The sequence below is a fragment of the Corylus avellana genome, chromosome ca2 (genome assembly GCF_901000735.1).
Source record: "Corylus avellana chromosome ca2, CavTom2PMs-1.0".
In the NCBI taxonomy this organism is placed as follows: Eukaryota; Viridiplantae; Streptophyta; class Magnoliopsida; order Fagales; family Betulaceae; genus Corylus; species Corylus avellana.
Genome location: NC_081542.1, coordinates 17,722,097 through 17,737,511, shown reverse-complemented (window position 1 = coordinate 17,737,511; position 15,415 = coordinate 17,722,097). Strand labels below are relative to the sequence as shown.

The 15,415-nt window shown below is 38.0% G+C and overlaps 3 protein-coding genes across 3 annotated transcripts; 2 read left to right on the top strand and 1 right to left on the bottom strand.

The window, feature by feature from the left end:
• Positions 1-204: 204 nt before the first annotated feature.
• On the top strand, positions 205-5,273 carry LOC132170499 (protoporphyrinogen oxidase 1, chloroplastic). The gene is made up of 9 exons (XM_059581498.1): positions 205-666; positions 1,157-1,342; positions 1,488-1,572; positions 1,754-1,901; positions 1,988-2,068; positions 2,269-2,440; positions 3,712-3,871; positions 4,040-4,143; positions 4,695-5,273. Exons 1-9 carry the CDS (start codon positions 259-261, stop codon positions 4,992-4,994), a joined length of 1,644 nt encoding a protein of 547 aa, XP_059437481.1. The 5' UTR covers positions 205-258; the 3' UTR covers positions 4,995-5,273.
• Positions 5,274-7,722: 2,449 nt separating this feature from the next.
• LOC132170500 (auxin-responsive protein IAA20-like) lies at positions 7,723-8,838 on the top strand. Its single transcript, XM_059581499.1, has 4 exons — positions 7,723-7,927; positions 8,064-8,257; positions 8,359-8,458; positions 8,549-8,838. Exons 1-4 carry the CDS (start codon positions 7,782-7,784, stop codon positions 8,601-8,603), a joined length of 495 nt encoding a protein of 164 aa, XP_059437482.1. The 5' UTR covers positions 7,723-7,781; the 3' UTR covers positions 8,604-8,838.
• Positions 8,839-10,206: 1,368 nt separating this feature from the next.
• LOC132172499 (chitinase 10) lies at positions 10,207-11,310 on the bottom strand. The gene is made up of 2 exons (XM_059584009.1): positions 10,812-11,310; positions 10,207-10,660 (listed from the first exon to the last, which is right to left on the bottom strand). The coding sequence occupies exons 1-2, from the start codon at positions 11,294-11,296 to the stop codon at positions 10,294-10,296; spliced, it is 852 nt and encodes a 283-aa protein (XP_059439992.1). The 5' UTR covers positions 11,297-11,310; the 3' UTR covers positions 10,207-10,293.
• Positions 11,311-15,415: the final 4,105 nt, after the last annotated feature.

The window sequence follows — 15,415 nt, the reverse complement described above, 5'->3', positions numbered from 1 at the left end:
CACGCGGCGTGCTGTTTTGTTAACATATAAAGGGTTCAAGGTAGGCACCGTATGTGGACTAGGAGTACTGGTCTATAAAAGAAGTAATCCATACCCAGAGAGACACGTCGCCATCACACACAAATCGTCAAATACCATTTCCCTCTTTTTCAAGAATAATCTAGATATAACTGATAACACAGCTGTATTTCAAAAAAATAAAAGAAAAAAGAAAATAGAGAAGATAACAGTTGTTTCCTTTCCTCTATCTCTCTAGCCATGACCATGAGCACCCTGACGGACCTCGCGCCATTATGGCGCACCCAATGTCCTCTTGTCCCCCGCCCAACGCCCTCCTCCTCTGTCTTCCGCTCATTTCCCCACGGACGCCCCAGCATTCGCTGCTCGATCGCCAAGGAGGAATCTGCCGTTTCTTCTCCCTACTCATCCGGGGCGCCAGGCGGACACTCCGACTCGGTGGACTGCGTGGTAGTCGGCGGCGGGATCAGCGGCCTCTGCATCGCTCAGGCCCTCGCCACCAAGCACTCGAGCGTTGCTCCCAACCTCATCGTCACGGAGGCCAGAGACCGTGTTGGCGGCAACATCATCACCGTCCAGAGAGACGGTTATCTCTGGGAAGAGGGCCCCAATAGCTTCCAGCCCTCTGATCCCATGCTTACAATGGTGGTGCGTGTCTCCCACTTCTTATCTTCCTAGGGTTTCCAACTACAAAATGTTCGTACCAGTTGATTTATTTCTTTAATAAATTCGACGCTAAACCCTTTCGTCATCAAATCTGTGTACATTCTGGCCTCACTATTGGCGTAGGTAGCGGGCTGTGTGTGCCAAGAGCTGTACCGGACCAAACCTTATTCCTAAAAAAATTCTTCTTAACATTAATCCCCTATTCTTACTTTTTTTCTAAATTAATGACTTTTTATTACTATTCATATAAAAAAATCACTGCAAATACCTTTCACTCTCTTTTTCCATTCTATTGCCAAACACAGCCCAGATGTTCTTATCCTCATTATTTAATGGTTATCCTCATTATTTAATGGTTCTCCATTCGGGGAGAGTCTGATTATTCTTGATTTTTTCTTTCTTCTCTGTATGTCTTAGGTCTATGTGTTCATCTTTTTGGCTGAATTGTTCATTATTTTATTTACATTTGTAGGTGGATAGTGGGTTGAAGGATGACTTGGTTTTGGGTGATCCAAATGCGCCTCGCTTTGTGTTGTGGGATGGGAAATTAAAGCCAGTCCCCTCCAAGCCGACTGACCTCGCGTTCTTTGACTTGATGAGCATTGGTGGCAAGCTCAGGGCCGGCTTTGGTGCTCTTGGCATTCGCCCTCCTCCTCCAGTTTGTCCTCTTCACCGCATTGTTTATTATTAACTGCATTTATTTATTTTGTTGCCAAATACATATGCCCATGTACATCGACCACACACACACACTCAATACTCGTCCATTCTTAAAAGTGAATTTCTCATGACAAAAGTGACAGGGGCATGAGGAATCAATTGAGGAGTTCGTGCGTCGTAATCTTGGTGATGAGGTTTTTGAGCGCTTGATAGAGCCCTTTTGTTCAGGTTATAGCCTACAGCCTAGCCTATATAGTCAACAAACCTCTTCTCATCCTGCATTCTCATTGAATTCTCTATTCTTCATTGTACAATTTTTCCAAAGTTGAAATATGCTTGGCATGACTTGTTTTCTCTTCAGTTGGTTATGTGGCTGCTTCGTTGACCTGAAATATTTTGTCATATGCAGGTGTCTATGCGGGTGATCCTTCAAAACTAAGTATGAAAGCAGCATTTGGAAAGGTTTGGAAGCTAGAGCAGAATGGTGGTAGTATCATTGGTGGCACTTTCAAAACAATCCAGGAGAGAAATAAAGTTCCCAAGCAACCTCGAGATCCGTAATAGTACTCATTCATTGAAGCTTATCTTTCATGATTCTATTTATAAATTTATGTTCAATGCTCTGAATTTTGTTTGCTTTTAGGCGTCTACCTAAGCCAAAGGGCCAAACGGTTGGATCTTTAAGGAAGGGACTTGCTATGTTGCCAGATGCAATATCGACAAGGTACTGTTAGTTGGAAAAAAAGATAAATATTCTAGTTGGAAGGTCAATTATCAGTATGCAATGACAAAGTGAACTATATAGTTGTTCTTTGTCCTCAAAGTGCTTCTTTGTGTGTGTGTGTGTGTGTGTTTTTTTTTTTTTTTTTATTATTATTATTATTTTTTAAAGAATTGGTGATTTCTGACTGATTTTGTTGGCAGGTTGGGTAAGAAAGTAAAATTGTCTTGGAAGCTTTCAAGTATCAGAAAATTGGATAAAGGAGGGTATAGTTTGACGTATGAAACACCACAAGGATTGGTTTCTCTTCAGAGTAAAAGTGTTGTCATGACTGTTCCTTCCTATATTGCGAGTAGTTTGTTGCGCCCTCTATCTGTATGCTCCTTTCTTGAATAACTCTTTAGAACTGATCATCTTATCACTGCTCTTGTTAGTGGAATTTTTGAAACTGAATTATATTTGAGGTCTAATCTTCTGTATAATTTTTCTTTTGTTTTGTTTTTTAATATGTGATTCATATAGGTTGCAATTGATTGATGGTATGTATATATTTTTATGTAAAAATATCTGTTTTAGGTAAGTCATCACCTTTTCAATTATTTGTTATTATTTCTGGAAAAACGATTCCTTGATTTTTTGAGTACTTTCTGGGTTTCGTAATTACTTTGAGATTTTCTCCCTTTTTTCTGTTCTACAAAGCTTGTGTCAGCCCGCTAAGTTCAGGACACATTTATTACAGTGATTTGATGGACAGATAATAATCTATAACATTAATTAATCATTATATTGCGGTAATGAAGAATAAAATTTAGATTAGGTTCTGAGCTATGTCAGATTTTGCAAGGTGGAGGCAGAGAATCAAAAAATTAACAGACACCCCTTATGTCCAGAATGCGAAAGTTGATATATCCTCGAGATACCCTATGAGAGGTCATAAAAGAAAGGCGGCATGTGGTTTATGAGTTCTGGTTCACTGAATCTCTGTTCTCATTTGCTTGACATTCTGTCATACTAGTAGATTGGTTTTTTTAGTTGGTTGTTTGGTAAAATGGTTGAAAGAATTTGTGCCATGTTGAATTAGTGCTTACTGGTTGCTCCTAACTCATTTTCATTGACACGGGATGTTGGATATATGGTTCAGACTTTGTCTTGAATGTATGCCCTAAAGTTATCCAGCACTAGCGTTTACACTAAGCCTTAATATCATTCTTTGTTTGGTTTGGTATTATTTGAATTTCAGTATATCAGTTAAGCAGCTAATCCTCTTCAAAATTTTGGTTTACTACAGATTATTTGCCCAAGTTTTGTTTGTTAAATAAAAACTTCATTACATGGTAAATTAGTTTATAGTTTATAGAGTCCTTCAAAGTGAGGGCTGGTAAATATTTAAGGTGCAGTCTCTTTGAAATACTTCAGATATTTTAGCTCCTGATAGTTTTTATCCCATATTTGTTCAGCAGTTAAAGCTTTGTTGATGATACATACCTTGTGGGATGGTCCTTGGTGGTGTGTAATCAAAGTTTGAAGTAGCAGTGGTCTATCTATATAAATAATATTTATTTATTGGGCTAAAGAAATCATACATTTATAATTTTATTGGACTATAGAAGGAACTGTTCTCTGTTCCTTAATTCGTTAATTTGCAGGCTGCTGCTGCAGATGCACTTTCGAAATTTTATTACCCACCAGTTGCAGCCGTGTCCATTTCATATCCAAAAGAAGCAATTCGGACAGAATGCCTGATAAATGGTGAATTAAAGGGGTTTGGTCAATTGCATCCACGCAGCCAAGGGGTAGAAACTTTAGGTATATTTGCTTTAATTTACACGTTAGTTATGGCTGTGACTCATTTTTAACATCTGGTTATACTTGATGTAACAGTCAAAAGTTTGATAGTAAGAACTAATATTCTGTTAAGGATGCTTTGAAAATTTCCTGCCAAATTCAGCATGTGGATTTTCTTTGGTGTTGCAGGAACTATATATAGCTCATCACTTTTCCCCAATCGAGCACCGGCTGGAAGGGTTCTGCTTTTGAACTACATTGGAGGGGCTACAAATCCTGGAATTTTGTCCAAGGTATGACAGTTAGAGATGATTCACTTCGTGGTTTTAGCGGTATTGCAGTGGTATGGATGGTTTATTTAGGTCAAAAAACCAAACTGATTTTTTTCGTTGAACTGTTAGGTGGAGGCATTCACCAATGACAGAATTCTGCAATTCAACTTATTTATCAAAAATAATAATAATAATAATAATAATAATAATAATAATAATTTGAAAGAAAAAAAGAAAAGAAAAAGGAAGATTTTTTTCTTATTTTCTTATTTTCTTTTTCTTTTTCTTCTTTTTTTATATTACCTTAGTTGAAATATATGCTTAGATATTGCATGTGAAGATCAATGATTGGTCTAACTTTCAGCGGCATTATCTTTGACCTCTGATTTATTATGTTTAGATGGTAAATATCAGAAGAGGATCCTGAGAAATCATTTTATGTTCAAGATTTTATTTGACAGATCTAAAGGTTGAATGATATTAACCATGAAATAGAAGGATCCATGTATGTAGATATCATTCAGTTTCTTCTTTCTTTCAAGTCTTCCTAATACCATGGATTTCAATGACAGACGGAGACTGAACTTGTTGAAGCAGTAGACCGAGATTTGAGAAAAATTCTCATAAATCCTAATGCAAAGGATCCACTTATGTTGGGTGTGAGGGTGTGGCCACGAGCCATTCCACAGTTCTTGATTGGTCATTTTGATCTTCTAGATGCCGCAAAAGCTGCTCTCAGAGATACTGGGTCTCAAGGGATGTTTCTTGGGGGCAACTATGCATCCGGTGTAGCCTTGGGCCGATGTGTTGAGAATGCTTATGAGGTCGCGTCTGAGGTGACTGATTTCCTATCGCAGAATGCATACAAATAGTGTTAGATTTTAAGGAAACTTTGGAAATTGACGGACGCTTTCACCTATTGGGATCATCTGTTCATTATGGGGTTTTGGTAGCCTCTTTTGTGGAGATTTTTTTTTTTTGGGTTAGGCATTTTACTTTGGGTTTTATTTGACTTGTAATTATTAGGTCGTTGTCATTAACGACCCCCTACTCATGTCATTTCCAATACTTACTCTTCCGAGAGACAATTATAGAACTACTCTTGTAATCGTGCAGTCATTGGTTAGCGCGCACGAAATGAGTTTCTTTCACTTTCTTTGTAGTCGTGTGGCCCTAGATCTAGTCATTGCAGATGCTTCAACCATGGGGCAGTGGATCCTGATTTTTGCGAGTCCTTGTGGGTTTTATTTTCCCAAGCTGGCGGGTGAACAGCCTAAATTTGATTGGGAAAGTGGATTTCATGTTAAATCTCTTATAGCAATTTAAACAATAAAATCGCTGAAAATCAAATCTCTATCGGGGCAGTGGGTCAAGTGCCAAGTGCTTGTTTTTACTTGGGATGTGCTTGAATGTCTTCTGGTTATGCATACAAGTGGGTGAAATATGCAATGGACGTTCCAAAGTAGGCATTGATTTACGCATAAAGCGCTGCCTAACTTTTAACTATGGACACAATCCTCCTTGAAATGTGCCAAAGATATTATTCTAGTCACCGGAACAAACCATCTCTTGAAAAGGGGCAGTAGGTGAGAAAAATGTTTGAGCCTAAGCCTAATGGTATATATGGGTGGCGAATAGCGGGAACATTGATGAATCACGAGGCGCCTAGTGTTTTTTTGATAGGTGTAGAGGATTTGAAGGCAAGTTTGATAGAAGTGACGGAGCAAATTAATGGCGAAGAGAGGGAAAAGGTCGGTAAAGAATAGGCCATAAAAGGGGTCATGCCTCCAGCGTAGGGCCTGGTCTCGGAGACATACTTACATGGGGGAATTCAAAAGTAATTGTAAGTTTGACTGAGAAAAAGATGGAGAATTGAAGATGTTGATGGAGATCGATTGAAAGGAAAAGGAGGAAGGAAGAAGAGAGGTAAAGCCTTAAGGGAAAGAGATTTGTTGGTCTTAAGAGTCCAAGACATTAAAACATGCTTTTTAAGCTCAAAAAAAAAAAAAAAAAAAAACTGTAACTGTTGTTGGAGACCAACAAACATATGATAGTTAATTGAAGCAACATCATGGTAGGGAGGGTAGGGAACATCTTCCTTTTCCTTTTCACTTGTTGCAAGTTCTCCATTCTTCCTAGCAATAGGCGTATCTTTAGGTCCAAGCAAGATTTTCCTGCCACCCTTGTGAAAGAACAGGGGGGAGAATAGAATGAATTTGACTAATAAGTAATATTTGTGTGTGTGTGTGAGCGAGAGAGAGAGAGAGAGAGAGAGAGAGAGGTGCATCAACATTATACACGTGCACGTGAATTTTACACGTGGGTGCGAGCTGTTTAGTCGAGAAGCAATCAATGTTGTAAATGCTTTTGGTGACTTTTTTGTTTCAATCTTTTCCTTGTGTTTACAAATCGAGTTGATAGCCTGTCTCCACGATAGGATCTTTGGCACCTTCTTTCAATAAAAAGCATTAATTAGCAGGAAAGATTTGTCTCTGTTTAATCTTTTTTATGAATCGGAGTGCAAAATAGTATTTATTCTCTTTCCGGTCAGACAATAAAGAAATTGATTTGTTTATATTATTATTATTATTATTATAATTATAGCCTTTTCTTTTTCTTCATAATTTTATAAAGAAAAAAGAAAATTAAGAAATGATGCAAGTGATTCTCAAGAGTTGAGACGCTCGACGCCCCTCGTGGCAAAAGATTGATACATAAAAGATTAAAGAAGAAAAATTCTATGAGAAACACAAGGGCCCCATAAGTATTTATGGGGGGCCCAAAATGTCCGAGGTTTTAACTTTTATCTTTGCGTGTTGAAGCATCTCCCGTGAATTTGTCGATACTTATATAATTATGTAGGCAGCCTTAAATAAATCATGTTTAACTACGTATGACAACACGTAACCTCCTCAGCATTAATATCAATACACACTAATTTAAATACGCAAGCCCCAATGCGCAACACGGTAATCATAATCCATATCCATTGAACTTTGATTTGGAGACGATTTAGGGCATGCATGCTGATGATGCGGTTATTTTAATACGTGTCTAAAAAGAATTCCTTTCTATATATCCAGGGACCAGAGACTTGTCCACATTCATTTCCTCAAGTTGGTATGATGTTGTTTGTGGTGGACGCCTTGTTCAACGACTCCGAGATAGCAAAAGGAGACATCAATTCACTACAACCTTTACTGTTTCTGAGAATATTGTCTTTACATTTGCTGACACTGTCAACTTCACCCGGTTGAAATATGTTGCATTTACTGTTTTTTTCTTTTTAATTAAATACTACATAATGAATATGATTTGATTTGTAATTATTCGCTGCAAATGCCTTTTTTGATGGTAAAACTAGAAGATGCTTATCCCACCATCAACCAGAATATGCCTAGAATTGGCACATGAACCGCATTGATCAGCTTAATTAATTAAGTTGAAATGCAAATTATGAAACATGCCACGTTGGTTCCTAGTTCCTACTCGACGCGTGCGCTTGTCGGCTACCCTCACAGCATTTCAGGCCGACCAGTTATTTGAAAGAAATCCCCCCTCCCAACGCATAACACATTCATCATTTGCTATTATGATATCTCTCTCTCTCTATTTATTTAAACGTAAGGTGGCGGCTTTGTTTGTCGTCACATCTAAGAATGGGGAGAAGTAGTAATTCTTGTTCATCGTCAATTGACAGCAGCAACCACCCATCTCTCTCTGGCGAATCCTCTCTCCCACACCTCAAGAGAGACCTTAGCACAGATCTTAGGCTCGGACTAAGCATCTCATCTTCTATTCCAAGGTATATATATATATATTCTTCATAATTGCGCTAGTATATATAGCCCATCAATATGATCATGATCACTATCAAAACTCCAACGATTTTTTCCAAATAATAATCTCTTCCTTTTTTTTTTTTTTTTTTTTGGTATTAGGGAGCAAACGTTGGATTATCTACCAGTAAAGTCAGTTGCAGCAGAAGGAAATGAGTGCAATGATCACACCACTTTCTTTGTCAAGGTTTACATGGAAGGCATCCCAATTGGCAGAAAGCTGGACTTATTAGCCCACGATGGTTACGATGACTTAATAAGGACTCTTGACCATATGTTCAACACTAACATTCTCTGTTAAGCAACCCATGTTTTGTTTTTAGATTGATTCTTTGATCTAGTTATGTTGTTATGTTGTTATGGGAGAAAGTTGGAATGATTTGATATTTTGGAACAGGGGGAGCTGAGGTGGATAGAGTGCAGCCTGAGAAATGTCATGTGTTAACTTATGAAGATGAAGAAGGGGATTTGATGATGGTTGGAGATGTTCCTTGGGAGTAAGTTAATTTAATTTATGAGGCATTTAGAATTAATACTCCTCCTCTCAATTAATTAATTAATATTGGGTTTTCTTCTGGTTTATGTAGGATGTTCTTGTCCACTGTAAAGAGATTGAAGATCACAAGGGCAGGCCTATGTTAAAATTTAGTGATTTTGATGCCTCCTACTCTCTTTCTTCCCCCGATTTTGTCATGTGGAGTGAAACCAATGTAATGATCGAGCAAAGCATAGTTTTTTTGTTGTGAAATATGTTCCTGAGTTGCATATGTACATTCATACGTCATACAGGCAATAGTTTTATCCTCTGGATGCAAGATTTTGTATGAGATCATGATGTGGTTGACAATCTTATTGCAGAAACCATTTCTATTACAGATGACTACTGTACAAGGAACATTTGTTCCGTTTTCCTTGAAGATGTACAAATTGATCAGAAATAAGCTTAGTTTCCATCCAAAACTGTACCTTATAAATCAGACAACAAACAACTTGGCTCCTCTCCGCCCCCCCTCTCCTTAAAAACAGAAGAGATCAAACTATTTGCAAGAAGATACGATTTGGATAATTAGCCAGTTCATGCTCATTATTCCCTATTTGAACTCGTTAATTAGTCAATCCCATTATTCTACTTCGATTTTCATGATCAAGCTCAACAACATGCAAAATGTTCAAGGCACAGATGGATATTTGGAGCCTTTAATTGCCTGCTTCGTTTCATCAGTTGAAGAGGATTTCCCTTTTGAAATCTCAATGCTCAGGTTTCGAGGGAGGACACAACTGCAGAAGACAACTTAGAGCAGTTGCTTAGATGATGCCTCAAGTGGAGAGCTGAAGATTCTCTGAGGCATTGGTTGGGCCTTAATTGAGCCCATTGTCTTGGGCTTAGAGTCTTCAGACTCATCTATTTGTTTGGTTTAATGGTCGAGAGTCTATACCATTTCCCTCTTCCTAGGAATTGGTTTACTTGAGAAAATAGGATTCTGGCCCGAGTCGAGTAGAGTCGGCTTTAGGAAGTAGGCATTTTCCAACCCATGGGGTCAGTTTTCTTTTTAAACTAAATTATGTATCTTGTAATTTGGGTTACAATTGCTGAAGATACGTTTCCTTGGGCTCTCAAGGCCCACTCAAGCCCTACTGAGTCTGTTACCCCTCGGGCCTAGCTAGGATAAGTGCATCTACTCTTGGGTTGGGCTGTGCCTGATAGGTCCTCTTGAGGGAGTCGCTGACAACGGTTTCCTGCCTTACATACACATGGTGAGGGAGCCAGAAAAGGAAGGATATCCCCCATTTACGGTTTTACATATTTAAACTTGACTCAATAAGGAAATGAGCCGATGAAGTTTTTCTCTATTCTCATTTCATGGAGTTTTTCTTAAAGCATCATATTGTATTTTGTCGGGACCTTTAATGATTCACTTTTGCTTGTTTCTTGTCTTAATAGATCTATTTAACTGAAATAAGGACGCGTGGTCAACTGTACAAATAGTTGCGGTCACAAGTCAATTGAGACAAGTTTGATTTATAGAATAGAAGAGAGAGAGCCATGTGCTAGGGACAAAAGAACAATAAACATATGGAGTCTAAAAATGGGTAATGGGATCACACATTGTCACGTTCTCGTTTGTTCCTTTCTTCTTGTAAGTTGTAACCATTCTATAATGCTTGTTTGGAGCATCAAGCAATATTACTTTATTATTCAAATCTCACAGAGAATTAGATACAATAAACTACAGAAGAGGAAAATTCATTAGTTAATCCTATGAAGCATATGGCCTCCAAAACATGAAAAAAAATATATATAGCAACAACTAGGGTAGCATTATTTTGTTAATTAATAAGGTTTCTGATTTTCACAATCCAAGTTAGGTCCAGTATCAACATTAAACAACTTTGCATATCTCTGGAAATACCCAACCCGATCATTCACCCGTCCATCACCGGCTATTCCACACTCAAGCCCGCCGTTGATTATGTTGGTCACCAATCCAAATCCGGCAGTCCGATTGGCTGCCACGTCAGCTTTTGTGGGGACGTATCTTCCGACCATGACATTGTGACACGAGGGCTTGGGCTTCTGCTCTGTCATCCAGAACCATAGAGCTGTCTTGAATGCAATTACAGAGCTGTTTGCTACGATTTCCGGGTTCCTAAGTCCATCAAATCCCAAAGCCTTCCCAGCTGGACCATAATTGAAATTCCTGCATTCATGAAAATTTCCAAGAAAAAAAAAAAAAAAAAAAAATCAGTTAACCAGCTATAATTTGCTTGAAGAACTAGAAGACCAATGCATAACATTAACACGTACGTAACGTAAATTAGTCACGTACGTAAGATTTAAGAATGATTTACCAAGATAGTTGAATGGGACCTCTTCCTTTGTAAGATTTGCCCGGGTAGCACGGCCACTCTGTATTGGTGGAGTCACAGTAATTGCTTTGCGGAGTGACTTCCTCTTTAAAGCACAAACCCCAGGCGTAAGGTCCGTCAGGTGCGGTAGGCCACCCACCCGTGGTCTCATGCGATATCTGAGCGAGAAAAGCAGCGATTTCACGCTTTCGTGTGAGTAAGCTTCCGATGGCACCGAATTTGGGGAAGCATTTGGATGCTTGGATGAAAGAATCGTAGGGGTAAAAATTCTTGGCAGGGCAAGCAGTATCATCCTTGTGTAGAAATATTGCATCAAAAAGCTCTTTGGTAATTATAGAAGAGATGGGGAGGCCCTTTGACGCATTGGAAAGAAAAGTAGTACTGGAGGAGCTGAAGAAGAAGAAGAAGAAGGTGAATGTGAGAAATGTAAGACAATGGGATTGGGAGGGTGAGACTGAGATTGCCATTTTCTAAAATTAAAGAGTTGAATTTCTTCGTGCTTGCCAATGGGAGCAAGACAAGCCCCTTCTTATAGATACATACATTGAAGCTTCGGTCCTGCGATCTTCTAGGATTAAAGAAGTTGACGCGCGATGGACGGGCATAAATAAGTCAGAGGTCTAACTTCTGACTTTTTTTTTTGGTAAAACTCTCAACTTTTATTCGATTTGACAAAGCCTTTTAAATTTTAAAATCTCTTAATTTAGTCTCTTCAACTTTCAATTACTCTCAATTTGAACCCCTACGTCAATTTAGAGTTTAAAAATACTAAAAAAGATCAAAGTATCCCTGATTTCTTTAATAAAAAAATGTTTTGAAATTAAGGGTAAAATTTGAATTTTATAAAAAAATTAGAAGTATAAACGTCATTTGACGTTTAAAATCTGATGAGGGGTCCAAATTAATTACAATTAAAAGTTTGGAAGACTAAATTGACAAATTTTGAAATTTAGAGGAGATTTGTCAAATTCAGTAAAAGTTGATGGGGCTTCAGTGAAATTATTTTTATTTTTTATTTTTGGGGGGGCGGGGGTGGGGGGTTATTCAATTAATTTGTTTGAATTTCTTGTATGAAAAAATCACATATAATGCCCATCCATTTTGACTGGTCCTCTTTGTTGAACAATTTCAACTATATATTTATAAGAATTAAGTAAATGAATCTCATATAAATTCTCTTATCAATTTGGACAAATAATTAGTGATCTCAATCAAACGGTTCACCTACCATTATCTATGAGAAGTGGAAATGTCGACACCCACATACGATAATCATGTGTGTGACGTGTGTCCCAACTCCCAAGTGCCCACCTTGGGTGCGTGCAAGCACTAACCAAAATCTGGTCGGAGTGGTTTGACTTGAGACTTGTTCAACACGAGCCGAGTATTGAAAGAGGGATCCTAAGCGCACGCTATGTGCCGTTGACCATGAGCCGCCTCGAGCGAGTGGGTCAGTTAGACTTTGGAACGCCAGCTACATTGGAATCAGCCCAAAAGAAAAAGGCATATCCGGAAATCACGAGATGGGCCTCAGCCCACAGTACCGTCAAGATTGGAATTAGAGAAATGGGCCTATTTCTTGACAAAGGGGAAAAGGCCCATTCCAACTCCACCCACTTCCGTGGACCGTGCCTGATTTATCATTCAAAATATCAAACAGTACTCTGTTAGAGTCTTTACGTGTCCCATCCAATCAAATTGCCTTCCTCTTCCACAAAAAGAATCCAAATTAGGCATACCATTAAAATGGTGACTACTAGGTTTACATGTTTTGTTGTGAATTGAAGGTAGCTAAATCATTTATAAAGGGGGAAATTACTTCCATCATCGGGAGTGTGAGACCCAAATCTAGTGGACATGTACACTAGGAGTAGGACGTGCAAAAGTCAAGCCCATTTTACACTAACACGTAATGATCCGTACTGGATGAATATAAATTAAGCTTAATTAGTCATATTAATTTCTACCAAAAAAGCTAACCATTAACCAAACTACTTTATATGGCTTTAATTTAAATTGCATGCCCGATATTCAATTATCTATTTTTTCTTATATCGTTTAAATATTTTTTAATTTTTTATTTATTTCTTTTCTAAGGATTATATTTTTGACGGTTTTTTTTTTTTTTTTTCTAAATATTTATTTTTTGACTTTTTTTATTTAAGGTGCTAGCTAGGATTATATCGGATTAAAATACTTTGATAATTATGGAAGTATCAATAAATATTGGCCATGGGAGTAGTTGGATGCTTGTGGCCAGTATGAGTACGTATATGTTGAGGTATGTAAATTTTGATAGCTACACATATATACAAAGATGTACAACTAATTGTGTGTGTGATTTTAGGATAACCGATGGATCGACTAGATATTAAGCTCACAAGTGGAATAGTTAGAATAGGACCTCCGAGATAAAGATAGCTGATATATATATATATAAATAAATGATGTTAATGAATTATAATATGAAATATGGCATTTAAAAATATCCTAAGTGTTTAAATTAAGTATGAGAGTTGGTGGCTGGTAATTGGGATTAGAGGATGCATGGTAGGTGGGAGCGGCGCCACTTGCACTTACGACTCTACATATATATAGAGATGAGTCGTAGAGGATAAGAGCACGTACGACAAAAGAGACGCATTGAAAGAGAGGCTTCAAAAAAGTCTACAAGCTTGACAATTGGTAATAATCCCTGATCACTCTCACGCTCGCACACAGAAAGCTAAGAGAGAGAGAAAGAGAAAGAGAGGTCGAGAGGGTCGCTCCCTTTTCAAACTTGTTGAGAAGAGGTTGCCTGATCTCTCAATCTCATTGATGGTCCCACTACTCCAAACGTGACTTTGAGGGAAAAGTCGCCACCCTAAAATGCTTAATTATTGCTAATTTAAACCCATTGAAAAGCATCTCTTTGTCAGTTTCGGCAATCTCCTTAATTAGACCATGAGAGTTTTACACGGAATCACACTTGCAACCCTACCTTCTTCTACGTGTCTTTTCATTTGGTTCCAAGTATTATTCCCACTCCCTCCTTTGCAATTTCCTTTGATGGGATTCAGACAGAAACCTTTTCTCTTCTTCTTCTTCTCTTCTTTCTTTCTTTTATTTTTATTTTTATTTATTTATTTATTTATTTTTGATATGTTTACACAAGAAAAAAAGAATGAGGAATTCGAACTAATGCCCTCCGCTTCATAAAGCGTGGTTCACAGTTAATTAAACTACTCTTTGAGGGACAGATGAAAAGCTTTTAATAATGGAAACTTCCAAATTAAAAGAAGCTCATTCAATTCGCAAATGGGTTCCATCCACAACTTGCTCCAAATGCCGCCAAGGTTCAAGCCATGAAACCCGGCCCCCCACCCACGCCAGCTACCAACAAAAATTAATCATGTCCATTTTTTGATTGGACAAGTTAATTTGGAGACGATGGAGACTCTAGCAAGGGGCTTCACGTACATTAACATATATGCCAAGAGCAGTAAATTTTTTGGGTAGGGTTTGAAGCCACACGACACACGTCATGCAGACGTGAAATTGACCCAACCCCCCCCCCCCCAAAATAAATAAAAAAATAAAAAAAGGTTGCCTTGCCCAAACGTCCACCGTAGCTAGGGCTCGTAGGAGACGTTAACAAACCGTGAGCAAGAGACACAGGGGATTGATTATATTAGCTGGGGGTACACGGGAAGTTTCGGATTAGACTTTAATTTGGAGCAAATTAAAGGTGATGGGCCCTATCGGGTCACTCGTGAGTCATCAGTCATGAGCTTCATAGCCGATCCATATATCCAGCGCCGCTATCCTTTACTTCCCTCCACGAACGCATCTTCTATATATACATATATAGTTTTTCTTTCCTCTACAATATTCTTTTTTAATTTGCCCTAATTAATTAAAGTTCATTTCCCAAGTTGCATCATGCATGTGACTACCTCACGACCCCATTAAATGCCCTTCCATTCTTGAGTGATCTTCACATGCTTTCCAATTTTTTCTTCAATTTTCGAGGCCCTCTTATTACATATATGGTTTTTTTTTTGAGAAAAAAAACTTGACATTAATTCAAGATGATCAACTAAGATTTGGTAGAGATCGACGACAAAGAGTATACATAGGGCGTCACGACATGATGAATTGAATTCTTCCAGTCATTACAACGCCTGTTTATCTAAATAATTATGGATAAATATTAAAGAAATAAGAATACGGGACACTTGTTTTTCTTTTTCTTTTCTTTTGTTTTTTTACTTCCTTTAACTTAGCATTGACTAGCAGATATGGTTCACATGTAAAATAAGATCTTCGCCTGTTTTCTAGCGAGAGCTAGAGACAAGAGGATCATTCTCAATGCTTGTATTATATTATTAACCATGAGAGGGACCTTCCAGCTGTGGCCTGTGGGTTTCAGTGTTAAATATATGGGCCATCTTCTTCCATTGACTTCACTTTTTCCACTCCTTGACCTATTAAACTGATATATATATTTTCTGTCTAATAATATATATTATATGGTGTTGATCTGACATGTGTTTCTCTTTTCATCCTTTCTTATTAATAATTAATTCCTTTTATTTTTATTTTGT

Bases quoted from the DNA above. Each gene is read 5' to 3' on its own strand.
- LOC132170499 (XM_059581498.1), top strand. From the start codon at position 259: ATGACCATGAGCACCCTGACGGACCTCGCGCCATTATGGCGCACCCAA. The intron at 2,069-2,268 runs GTACTGTTAGTT...TTTTGTTGGCAG, and splicing joins CCAGATGCAATATCGACAAG to GTTGGGTAAGAAAGTAAAAT. The intron at 4,144-4,694 runs GTATGACAGTTA...TTTCAATGACAG, and splicing joins ATCCTGGAATTTTGTCCAAG to ACGGAGACTGAACTTGTTGA.
- LOC132170500 (XM_059581499.1), top strand. From the start codon at position 7,782: ATGGGGAGAAGTAGTAATTCTTGTTCATCGTCAATTGACAGCAGCAAC. The intron at 7,928-8,063 runs GTATATATATAT...TTTTGGTATTAG, and splicing joins ATCTCATCTTCTATTCCAAG to GGAGCAAACGTTGGATTATC. The intron at 8,459-8,548 runs GTAAGTTAATTT...TGGTTTATGTAG, and splicing joins GTTGGAGATGTTCCTTGGGA to GATGTTCTTGTCCACTGTAA.
- LOC132172499 (XM_059584009.1), bottom strand. From the start codon at position 11,296: ATGGCAATCTCAGTCTCACCCTCCCAATCCCATTGTCTTACATTTCTC. The intron at 10,661-10,811 runs GTAAATCATTCT...TCATGAATGCAG, and splicing joins GGTCCCATTCAACTATCTTG to GAATTTCAATTATGGTCCAG.